The following is a 12,115-nucleotide window of genomic DNA, read 5'->3' on the forward strand; positions in this document are numbered from 1 at the left end:
GGCACCTGGTGCAGCGGAGGCGCCCACAGTGGCCCTCAGACCTTAGCCTCCTTGACTTGGGCTCTTTAGAATGACCATAGCCGGGTTGCACATTGGAAGTTGCAGCCTGTGACCCCGTTTAGCTTTCTCAGTGTCCTTTTGTGTTGTGCTTCCCCTCAGAACCGGAGAGAGCTCATACAGAGCTTGCTTCTCTTTCCACTCCTCCTACAGTGAGGTAAGAGTCCCCGTCAGCGCCTAACTCAGGGGAGGCTACATGTAAGTGCACGTATGTGGAGTGAGTGTATGCGCAGGTGAGTGGAGACCAGAGGACAGCCGAGGGTGTCACCCTCAGGAAGGCCATCTCTGCTTGGGCTTTTCCTGTTGCAGTCTTGGGTGTGCCCCTTATTCTGCGTCCACCCATGTGAGAACAGCTTTCACCTTAGCATCAGTGTTTCAGACTATGCTAAGGGGCCCTTCCTCTGGCCCTAGAGACGTGCACAGGTAGGTCTGGGCACAGGCAGGTCCGGGCACAGGCAGGTCTGGGTGGGCACAGGCAGGTCTGAGCACAGGCAGGTCTGGGCACAGGCAGGTCTGGGTGGGCACAGGCAGGTCTGGGTGGGCACAGGCAGGTCTGGGTGGGCACAGGCAGGTCTGGGCACAGGCAGGTCTGGGTGGGCACAGGCAGGTCTGGGTGGGCACAGGCAGGTCTGGGTGGGCACAGGCAGGTCTGGGTGGGCACAGGCAGGTCTGGGTGGGCACAGGCAGGTCTGGGCACAGGCAGGTCTGGGTGGGCACAGGCAGGTCTGAGCACAGGCAGGTCTGGGCACAGGCAGGTCTGGGTGGGCACAGGCAGGTCTGGGTGGGCACAGGCAGGTCTGGGTGGGCACGGGCAGGTCTGGGCACAGGCAGGTCTGGGTGGGCACGGGCAGGTCTGAGCACAGGCAGGTCTGGGCACGGACAGGTCTGGCTGCGGGCAGGTAGGTGTGGGCACGGGCAGGTCTGAGCACAGGCAGGTCTGAGCACAGGCAGGTCTGGGCACAGGCAGGTCTGGGTGGGCACAGGCAGGTCTGGGTGGGCACAGGCAGGTCTGGGTGGGCACAGGCAGGTCTGGGTGGGCACAGGCAGGTCTGGGCACAGGCAGGTCTGGGTGGGCACGGGCAGGTCTGAGCACAGGCAGGTCTGGGCACAGGCAGGTCTGGGCACAGGCAGGTCTGGGTGGGCACAGGCAGGTCTGGGTGGGCACGGGCAGGTCTGGGCACAGGCAGGTCTGGGTGGGCACGGGCAGGTCTGAGCACAGGCAGGTCAGGCAGGCAGGTCTGGGCACAGGCAGGTCTGGGCACAGGCAGCTCTGGGTGGGCACAGGCAGGTCTGGGCACAGGCAGGTTGTTCTCTGTTGCTCGCCAGGAGAGGCGTGCAGGCTTGGGTTACAGCTTTGTAAGAACCACCCTTACTGTCTGGCTCCAGATGTGAAGTGCTCTGGTATCAACTGCTGTCTAAGGCGAAAGGGGTGGAAGACTTTAGTGTCTTCCCGGGGGGGTGACGGGGGGGGGTGGGGGGGGGGGGGGGACCACTGTGTGCTATTTGACTCCACAAGAATAGGCATTAGAGAAAAATCAAGTAATCTCCAAGATGCAGTTACCTTGGTAATCATTACTGGTACAGGGAAAGAGGTTGTCTTCTGCCTCGGCCAGTGGGGGTTCCGAGTGGACCTCCGGGGGCGAAAGAACTGGGGACAGGAGGCACAAATAAGGAGAGCAAGTCTGTGTTCTGATCAAGCTCTCAAAGTTTATTTCAAAAACCAGCGGCTTATAAAGACCAGCAGGCGGGAAGGTTACCCAGGACGATCCATCACTGCCATCACCCTTCCTATAGCCCTAAACCATAAATTGCAGGTATTCACTGATAAGAACAGACGACTGGCTAGGTGTCCCAAGGCTGGAGGCTGTAACCGGCTTAATTTTCCTGGAGATAGCAGCCATACAATGAGCAGAGCATTCCTGAGAAGATAGGGGCCATACAATGAGCAGAGCATTCCTGAGAGGAATTCCTGAGACTTAGTGTGCTTGGCTCCCGGCAGTCTTCTTGTGTGTGTTATGGTCACAAAATGGTGGAGTTGTGGAGCAAGTGGACCGTGCCACCAGACAGGAAACTGGTAAGGTCAAGCAGATTCAGGAACCCCAGCAATTCTCATAAATGAGAATGGTAGGTGTTTAAATCTACTCCCGACCAGGTTCCTGTCCTGGAACACAGTCCACTGCCCCACAACTAGTCATCTGTGTTCTGACTCTCAGGGAAGAAGGTTCCCAAATGTAAGCAGCTGGCCTTGGAGAGAGGATGGATGTCATACTGTAAAAAGACAACATCTTTAGATATCATTTATCTGCAACTCAACGTCTTTCTGTGGAGCTGGAACCTGGCACAGAGTTCAGATGTGCAAGTCCTCGTAGCCCAGTACTGGGGCTCTGGGGAAGGAGGCCGAGGCATTGCACGTGTCCCCGGCTGGTCACATGCCATGGATATGTTCATAGTAGAGCTTCCTACTTGTTCACATATGCCCGCCATTACCCTCTCCTGAGCCCTCCTCTCCGCTCACTGGTCCCTGGCTCTCCCCAAACAGTTCCACTCGGTTCTCGTTATGTATTGTTAAATCTAGTTCCCACAGAAAACAGACTAGACGGTCATCTGATTTCCTGTCTGATCCTCTTGTTCCTCTTCCCTTCCCCCATGTAGTTCCTCGTCCGCTTTCCTGCCACATACCTGCACACATACCTGCCACATACCTGCACACGTGTGTATCCATACAGGATCCACATGCTTTTTGCCTGAGTTTGGCTTATTTTGCCTAGCACAGTGATCTCTAGTTTTATCGATTTTCCTGCAAACGACATATTTATTCCTTATAGCTGGAGAAAATGCCATTGCTTCTGCGTGGTGCACTCTCCATTCATTCACCCGGAGATAGGTGTCGAGACTGCTTCTGTATGTGGGATCTGTGAGTAGACCAACACCCCATTTCCCGTCACACACTTAACTGGTGCGTCCTATATTCCTTCTAGATTAAAGACTTTTTGAGCTACATCTGCCCAGTGAATGCGTATCCAAATGTCATTCCGATCGGCCTCACTGTGGATAAGGTCATGGACTTGTGAGTAGTTTCTGGACTGGAGGCTTGTGTTGCTGGCGGTGGTGTTGGCTGGGGGGCACGGGAGTGTCCTGTCTGTCTGAAAAGTTGTGACCCTAGAACCCATCCCTCTGATGGTAACATTTGAGTTTCCCTTTATTTCCAGTTCTTCCTATCATTTTTAGTGGGGAGAATGTGTGGGTAATTAATGTCAGTTTGTCCTAGGTAGAACCCTGTCCACCAATTACTTGCAATGTGAATTTGCCACATCACTTCAGAACCAGTCAGATCTAACAAGCAAATCAATGAATCAAAAAAAAAAAAAAATCAGTGAATAGGAGTATTCATATATGCCTACTTGGAGTTCTCAGGGATCTATAGAGAACTACTGAAAAGCACCTGGCAGAGAGCCAATAGGGTCTCAGTCAGTGTATCAGTGGAATGGGAGAGCAAGCAGTGTGATAGTTGTTTTTCTGTCCCCACTTTATGTGACTCATATTTTGTCACATTAATTTAGTGTGTGTGTTTGCACACTCACACGCACATGTGTGCCAGGGCCATGAAGGAAATCATCCTGGTGTTTGGGAAATCTCCCGGGACTGATGAAAACTGTATTACTGTGCTTAGACGGACAGAAGGGAAACGGACTCAGTCTCTGGAGAGGTCTAGGTGGTGAGTGTGTAAGGGTCTGAAAATCACTGAAGGAAGGGCCCAGACTCTAGTATGCACAAACATCCAGCATGTGGGGGTCAACCATTCTCTAAAATGATGACTCCATACAGGCCTTCGTACAGGGAACCGGGGAACTCCCTAGGATTAGTTAATTTAAAATTTCATTGGTGAGTGGTGGTGGTGGTGTGCGTGTACGTGTTGTGTGCACAGGTGGTCAGTGGTCTGCATTCCAATGTCATGAGTATTTAACTATATGGTGAAATAAGTCTGCCCAGCACAGATGGCCCATCCTGAGATAAGCTAGTTCCCCATTCTTGTGGTTATCCCCAGGCTGTTCTTTGGGCGGGGTTTTTATGGTCTTGTTTTGGATTTGATGGTCTATCTGGAGCTGGTGTCTTACGGCCTACTTTCTGAAATCAGGCCTGGTCCTTAAATGGAGACAAATGGGGTTTATGTTGTCCTTTCAGATGAAATAGGTGCAGTGGCGAAACCAAAATGCTACTCTGTAAGTAAAAAGGAAAAGTTTATTCAGAACAGGCAGGGCTGCCTGTCTCTGAGGAAAGCAGTGAGAAGGGGGAGGGGTGGGGAGAGGTGAGGAGATTTCCAGGGTTTTAAAAGGAACCAGGTACTTGGGAGGAAGGAAACCTGTGACTTGTTGACTGGAGACTGAAGCCAGCACAGCCCCTGATGTGCTAACAGGCACCCAGGTGTGTCCATGGGAGAGCCGGAAGTGTCAGAGGTCAGGAGAAAGGTTCCTTTTCCTCTTCTATTCTCTCAAGTCCCTGAGGGGATGCCTTTGTCTAAATGCCAGACTTTGAGGGCAGTAACTGAAATGAAGGACAAAATCACCAAGAAAGCATGAAGAATGATAGCCAGGCTGAGACCAGAACTCCAGTAGGAGACTAAGGAGAGGAGCAAGAGAGAGAGAGAGAGAGATGCAGGTTCCTGCAGTGGGGGGAGGGGAAGGGGGAGGGGAAGTAAGGAGGTATTAGTGGCCAGTTCTGGTGAACTGAAGAGATGGTTCAGAGGTTAAAGGCTCTTCCTGGGGATCCGTTTGGCCTCAGCACCCACACCCAAAGGTGCACAACTAGCTGTAACTCCAGCCCCAGGGGACCCAGTGCCCTGTCTGTCCTCCACGGAACTGCCCACCCTCAAACATGTGATAGACACATGAATCAATACAGAAAGAAAAAACCTTTTTTTAAAATGACCTAGCACAGGGACTGTGATGTCCCTGGTTACCTTGGTGACGAGGTACCCGTGAATGCCCAAAGCAGTCTTAGACTTGTGAGTTAAGAGTCCAAAAAAGCATGGTAGTCTAAAGGAAGCATCATGCTGGCTAGCACGGCAAGGGTTAAGAACCTGATCCTGCAAGCTGAGTTCAAGATTGTCTTATAGATTTAAGTAGGAAAATACTTAGAATCATCTGGAGTCCTTGTTAAAATGTATATTCTCCTATCTTGCATTCTATCGGGAAATCTGTTGGAGGTAGGTGTTGTGGGGGTGGAGAGTGATCCTCACTTTGCAAGAGTTACCCAGAGAGAATGCGGGAGATGGCTCCAGAGAAGCGGTAACCGCTGATTCTGGAGGTGTGCGATGGGACAGATCGGACATGGGAGAAAGGGAAAGAAGTCTGGGCGAGTTAGACGTCGGGATGGGAGCCTCATGGTTCTCACGTTGGCTGTGTTGGCTATGATCCTCAAGGCTTCTGGCAACCTGGCAGAGGAAAGTAGGTAATGTAGCCCTCAGTGAGGAGACCCTTCAGGCTCATTTCTGTGTCCTAGCCTTCAGCCCGTGGCTCTACAATTAGGAGATAAAGTTGGGGATTCCTGCAAGAGGGAAAAAAGAGCCATCAAGGAGTGCCTGCCTCTGTTCTCTGGATGCTAGGTGTCACTGGTTACTTAACCCTGTCTTGGGATAAAGTTCTTTCCTGAATTGTAGGAGCAATCAAGTTTGGCTTTAATCTGCTAAGGCAGTTCCCTCTGTAGAGATCGGTATCAACTGTGCTGGCTTTAAGCACTTCCGTGGCCCACTTGGCTATTTTACAGGATCTTTATTAAGCATTGCCTCCATCTCCCACAAGTGCACACGTGATCTCCCTATGGCTTCGCTGTAATCTCTATATGTAATATAATGTCTGTCAGCTTCCCCCCGAAGTCAAAGTAAGATTTTTCAAATGTTTTGTCAGTTTAAAGCCTCTGTGCCGCTCTTCCCAATGTGCTGAACCAAAGTACAAGCCCCTCGGGAAGCTGAAGAGAGCTAGAACAGTTCACCTTGACTCAGGTAAGGATGGTTCTGAGATACGCCCTGTGGCTGGTGTGGGCTGTGAGGCAGGCTGTTTTCTCACTCTGGGGTATTTTGCTACATTAGCAGATGCTGATCCACAGGAGCAGTGAGGATATACAAGCAGCTCTTCTCTGTCCATTCCTACTTTCCTACCATGCTCCTTTACTGGTAGTTAAGAACACAGATGAACTCTGACTAGAAATGAGAACCTCAGATTCCTGTTGGCTTATAGCAGCCACGCGTGGTGGCTACAACTTTAGATTTTCATCCTTTGGTGGAACACTCCATCTTCTACACATATTACAGCTTAACCTGTAAACAAACGTCCAAGTGACACCAGTCTGGCTTTGCTAGAGAGAACACTAGATTTTAACCCACCCACCCCAAATCTGGCAGGAAGTAAAAGGGCTGGGCTTTGAACCTATCCTGTCTTCCATTTTTGCTTTTGTATTTGTACTATTTAGAGTCTGACTTAAAACTACCTTGGATATCTTATTTTACTTTATGTATATTCTTTTGCTCCCAAGTGTGTCTGTACACATGCGTGCCTGGGGCCCGCAAAGATCAGAAAGCATCTGGCTTTGGAACTAGAGCTACAGATGACTGAGCCACCATGTGGCTGCTGGGAACTGAACTCAGGACCTCTGCAAGAGCAGTCAGTGCTCTAACCACTGAGCCACCTCTCCAGTCTAATGGATTTATCTCTTACGGTTCTGGAGGCTGGAAGAACTATGAGAAGTAGAACAAGACTGGTAATGTAGGTCTCAGGGAGGCGGTTTTGTGGTTTGGAGTTGGCCACCATCCTGTGCTTACTTGGCCTTCCTTCCCGTTATGTGTGAACAGTGGAGAGGGCACTGAAGAGGTGTCGTCAGGTCCCACCCGACGACTCCATGAACTTCCGTAGGGGCGTGCTAGACTCAGCAGGAAAAGGAAATCTGTTCCTTTGAGGCACCTATCAAATCTCTCTTTTTTAAAATTTTTGTTTGGATTGAAATACTGGTTTAAATATTTGATTAGTGCTCATTCCTATTTGTGATTTTCCTTTTCCATATTTATTATCTTTGGTTCTGCCCTTTCTAGAGCCTTTGCTTATCATTCCTTACTAATGTGTAATGTAGTAATAATCCACATCACTTCTCGTTTTTACGGCTATTTTAACGACCTAGTGGAAATCTCTACCAGACACTTTGTAGTACATAGTAGAAGCTATTGTGTGTTTTAGATGCATGTCATTGACTTTGAGTGGGTTTGAAATTGCATCCCTCTCCCTCTTTCTCCAGTCCTTCCCATCTCCCCTCACGTTGATAGCCTCTCGTTATTACACATACACAACTATGCACAAATATATAGAAATAAAGCTTGGGTTGTTTGTACGTACGGTTTCAGGGCTGACAACTTTGCATTGGATAATACGAGGGCTGGCTCATCTCTGGAGAGGCTAATCATCCTTCTCTGTAGTCATTAGTTGTCTGTGGCTCTTTGTCTAGCGTAGGACACTGCAGAATCTCCCCCTTGCACATTAACATCACAGCTGGTATTGCCACCCCATCTTGCTCACACAGCCGTCTCTAGGATAGACTATTTCACGGCAGACTTTTTGGATTTTGGCTCATTTAGTCTTTCTGCACCCCTTCCAGACGTAGCTTCAGAAGCTGTGACATAGTGGGATGCATCTATCCATGATGTAGCTGTGATGCACCTGTATCTGCTGGGTGGGGCTGTGCTCTCCATGATCAGTTGTGGTTCTCCGTGATGTCCCCATTTGCTGTAGAGAGGCTTTTTTGATGGGGGCAGTGGCTACACTTATCCAGGAAAGGTGGCTCATTCATAAAAAGCCGGAGAGCGGAGGGTCTGAAACTAGACTTGTGGATTTACAGCTCATTCTCTACAAGTTTGTTAACCAGGCCTTCATATCCTTTAGTTCCTAAAATGTTCTGTGGATCGTCCGCACACAGGAATATGGCATCCGCACAACTGCCTGTAACCCGGCTGCAGAGATGGAGCCTTCTTAGGCCCTTTATTCATGGGAACATACCATACACAGACACGCACATACACGTAATTAAAAACCAAAGCCTTAAAAAGTATGTCATCCTGTGAAATCTAGTGATCACTCAAGTTTGAAAAGTTCGGGCTATATTCTCAACAGAGAGCAGCCTCTTTGAATCCTGGCACCTGTGTTTTATACAATCCCAAGAGTAAAATCCTAGGTAAACGCTACTTTGACTTTAATTAAGTGCAGATCCCTGTCCTTGTTCTGGACATGCCTGTTTTGTTTCAGAGGAAGACGATGATCTCTTTGATGACCCTCTACTAACACATTCAAGGCGCAAAGTTCCGTACCAAGGAACTCTTCACCCTGAGGCATTTTCAATGAAGGCACTACCACTAGATCAGCCTGAACTGGGACAAAGCCCCGGATGCTGTAAAGCAGAGAGTACGCCAAGTCCTTCTTTGGCCAACTTTGTGGACTGTGACGAGTCCAACAGTGACAGTGAAGGAGAGTTAGAGACCCCGCCTTCTCTGCAGGGAGGTCTCGGCCCCACAACACTCCCCCAGCAAAACGCTGATCCGGATGTGGATGTGCCTCGGTGGGAAGTGTTCTTCAAAAAAGATGAAATCACAGATGAATGTTTGGAAAACTTACCTTCCTCCATAGAGACAGGGGGATCGCAGTCACCAAAGCGTTTCAGTGACTCACCAAAGCTGGGCAGTGACTCTGATGGAGAATCCACCCACATCTCTTCCCAGAATTCATCTCAGTCAACCCACATAACGGATCAAGGAAGCCAAGGCTGGGACAGCCAGTGTGATACCGTTTTGTTATCTTCCCAAGAGAAAAGTGGTGGGGATAGCACCTCTTTGAACAAGGATACCTACAAACCAAAACCCAAAGATAGTATTTCTGCCTCCCAAACAGAACAGAATGCACTTTGTCCACAGGATACTCACTGTGATTTGAAAAGCGGAGCTGAAGTAAATGGAGCCCCTTGTATTGAAGAACCAGATACTGTGAGTGGCAGGAGATCTTCACCTGAGAAAACATCGCTAACCAGCACACATGCAGACTCACAGAGCTCCTCTGACTTTGAAATCCCCTCAACTCCAGAAGCTGAGCTTCCCAAGCCAGAGCATTTACAGTTCTTATATGGAAAGCTGGCAACAGGTGAGAGTATAGTGTTGAAAAAAGAAAATGTTCACTCCCAGATATTTAAATAAAACTCATCCTAGCAAGGATGTCCAGTCTTTTGCTGTTGCAACACAATGACACACATAAATGTGCTGGGCAGCAGGCACAGCTGTGGGTGTGTGGCCTGGTGGGTAACACACTTGTCAGACCAACCCCTGAAAAGTGAAGTGAAGCATCTGTGTAATAAAAGAGCAAAATAAAATATTAGAAGGATGATCAAATCACCTAAAAGAGAAACAGGCTGAAAACAGCGCTGCGTGAGACGGTAGAATTAAGTCTAAACATATAATCACATGAAATACAAATGATGTAAAAAGATTTATAAGAAGAGTCCACGAAAAACATGGGCCAACTATGTGCTGTTGATAGACGACTCAAGCGAGAGAGGTGAAGGAAGTTAAAGAAAGCCAGTGTATACTGTGAGAGCAGACGCCGTCCCCGAAGGAACGTCTGACTCGCCGAGATGTAATGGTGAGAGTCCTTGCCTAGAATGGAGGAAGCTCTGGTTCAGTCCCCAGGACTCCTTCCACAAGAGACCAAACAATCCAGACACAAAACACTTAACACACTTCTCTTAGAGAACCAGTGCACACACAGGAAATCAGCAAGACAAGAACTCACCACCACCAGCAATTGGATCTGACAGACAAGAGGATTTTACTTCACAGCAGAATACATCTCTTCAAGTATACAAGAACCATTCCTCCACCAAGTACACTGTCTTGAGTCACTACAACAGTCTAGAAGAACTATAGTAAACTGACAGCAGGAGGGGAACCAGGACCTTATGAAGGCTGGAGAGCTGGCTTAGCAGTTTCGAGCACTTGTCGGGTTTGTTGGAGGACCCAGCTTTGGTTCCCTACACCCACATGGTGGCTCATACAGAAAACAAAAATAAACCTTAAAAGCTACCAGCAGGCCAGGCAAGGCTGTGTTCTAGAAGCTGAGACCGGAGAGAGAGTTGGAGGTCAAGCCTGAGCAGTGTAGCAAGAGTTTGTTTACCAATGCAGTGATACCACTGAAACTACAACAATCAGAACGTAAAAATACTTAAATGTTTAACATATATGTTCTATGAATTGTTAAACTGCCTTAAAGTACAATGCTTTTGTATTGATGTATATGGGTTAATAAAGCTTTATAAATATTTTCATAAGCACTTTGGCATGATGACATTTTATAAATCAAGGGAAAAGATGTAGGCATGCCACGTAAGTTTAAAAAAGAGTCTTCCAACTTGACAGTTAAAGCTGAATGCCACAGATTATAACTGCCAGGAATTACGGACCCAACTTACTGGGTGACAGGACTTAGAATATATGTACATATATGCCTCTGTATATATTCACTAGTGCTCAAAACTGAATTTTGTTTACTTTGAACTCAGCCACACTCAGCCCGACTTGGTTTAATAGAATATTTTATGATCCAAGGTAAGCCCTCAAAGCCTGCCTGTAGACATTGTTCTGAATGCATTTCTAACATTTTATAATTGTCATTTTCATGCCTTAGGTCTTAGGTCTGGCAGGAACACTGGCTAGAACGAGGTCAAGACCTACGAATACAGTGAATTTAGGTCAATATAGCTGATCAGCTTTTACAGCTTACGTTTTGAGTACAGAACAATAGGAAATCTTTACATATGTGTTTATTCTGTGATTTAAAAACACACACACACTTCATAAAGCTTTAGTCTGTGAAAGCGCACTTTGAGGTAGGCAGGAAGGCACACAGGTTAGTTCACACAGCTAGTAAGCGACACAGCCAGCAGCCAGGTGCAAGCAGCAGGGCTTCAGAGTTATCTAGGCTGTGTGAGGGAAGCTCCGTACAGACAGCAGGAAAACAGGCAGGACTAACTGTAGTGGCTACTTCATTCAAGAGTTACAGATTAGCAAAGGTTAAAAACGTCTAGGAATGTCACGATACATCCCAGAATCCTAAGGGTGGGCCAGCCTTTAAGAGCTGTCAGTCAAATGCAAAATGGTTGCATGTACCTTATCATACTTGACAGCCTGGGGTTACCTGGGGAAACATAACCTCCTCTGAGGAACTGTCTCTGTCCCATTGGCCTGGATTTTCTTGATGGCTAACTGATGTGGCAGGGTCTCGCTTACTAGGTACCATTACACCATTCCTGGGCGGGTGGGCTGTGTAGGAAAGCCTAGCTGAGGGGAGCCTGGGAGCCTGGGAGCCAGCCAGTGAGCTGTGCTCCACAGTTCCAGCCTCTGCTCGAAAGTTCCTGTCATGATCACCTCCCAGAGCTGAGTATGTCGTGAAGACACTTAGGACATGTGATTTGAGGAATCAAGGCAGAGCTGAATTGATCGCTTTGATCACAGCAACAAGGAAATACACACACCGCTGTATGGACAGCTCGCATGAGGTGAAAGCAGAAGAGGAACTGGAGGACAGTAATGGGGGACGTTGAGAGAGAGTAACGCAGTCCATGTGTGGAACACGAGTGAAATTGGCGTGTGTTTAAAGGTCAAAGGGCATGGTGGCACAGGCCCACAACCCCAGCACTGGGAGGGAGAGGCAGGAGGACTGAAGAGTTCAAGAAAACACTCAGGTACACAGCAAACTCAAGGCCAACCTGAGCTACAAGACACTGTCTGAAGGCCACCCACTCCCACAGAACCTTAGGGCCATTAAATTTCTATTAGTAAGACAAAACAAAGCCACACGTTTCCTAAACACAAGTCATTGTCTTCTTGCCCTCCTAAGTTTCCTTTTAACCTAAACAGTAAATAAGACCAAATATCTAGACAAACATTTTTTTTTTTTTAATTTTTAAACCTGAGACTAATTCAAAGTGAGCTTGGCCATGGAGGGTTGCAGTGGCGGTGGAGGTGTGTGTGAGAAAAACA

The 12,115-nt window shown here is 48.2% G+C and overlaps 1 protein-coding gene across 1 annotated transcript in view; it reads left to right on the forward strand.

Annotated features, from left to right (window-relative positions):
* The window catches only part of Dclre1c (DNA cross-link repair 1C), a 31,205-nt gene extending 20,801 nt beyond the window's left edge, over positions 1-10,404 (forward strand). The window contains exons 11-14 of the mRNA XM_032884281.1: positions 160-214; positions 3,036-3,124; positions 5,961-6,055; positions 8,340-10,404. Of these exons, the coding sequence (XP_032740172.1) occupies positions 160-214; positions 3,036-3,124; positions 5,961-6,055; positions 8,340-9,277 (1,177 nt within the window). The 3' untranslated portion in view covers positions 9,278-10,404. The remainder of the gene's footprint in view (positions 1-159; positions 215-3,035; positions 3,125-5,960; positions 6,056-8,339) is intronic.
* The last annotated feature ends 1,711 nt before the right edge of the window (positions 10,405-12,115 follow it).

This window comes from Rattus rattus, chromosome 14 (genome assembly GCF_011064425.1).
Source record: "Rattus rattus isolate New Zealand chromosome 14, Rrattus_CSIRO_v1, whole genome shotgun sequence".
Lineage (NCBI taxonomy): Eukaryota > Metazoa > Chordata > Mammalia > Rodentia > Muridae > Rattus > Rattus rattus.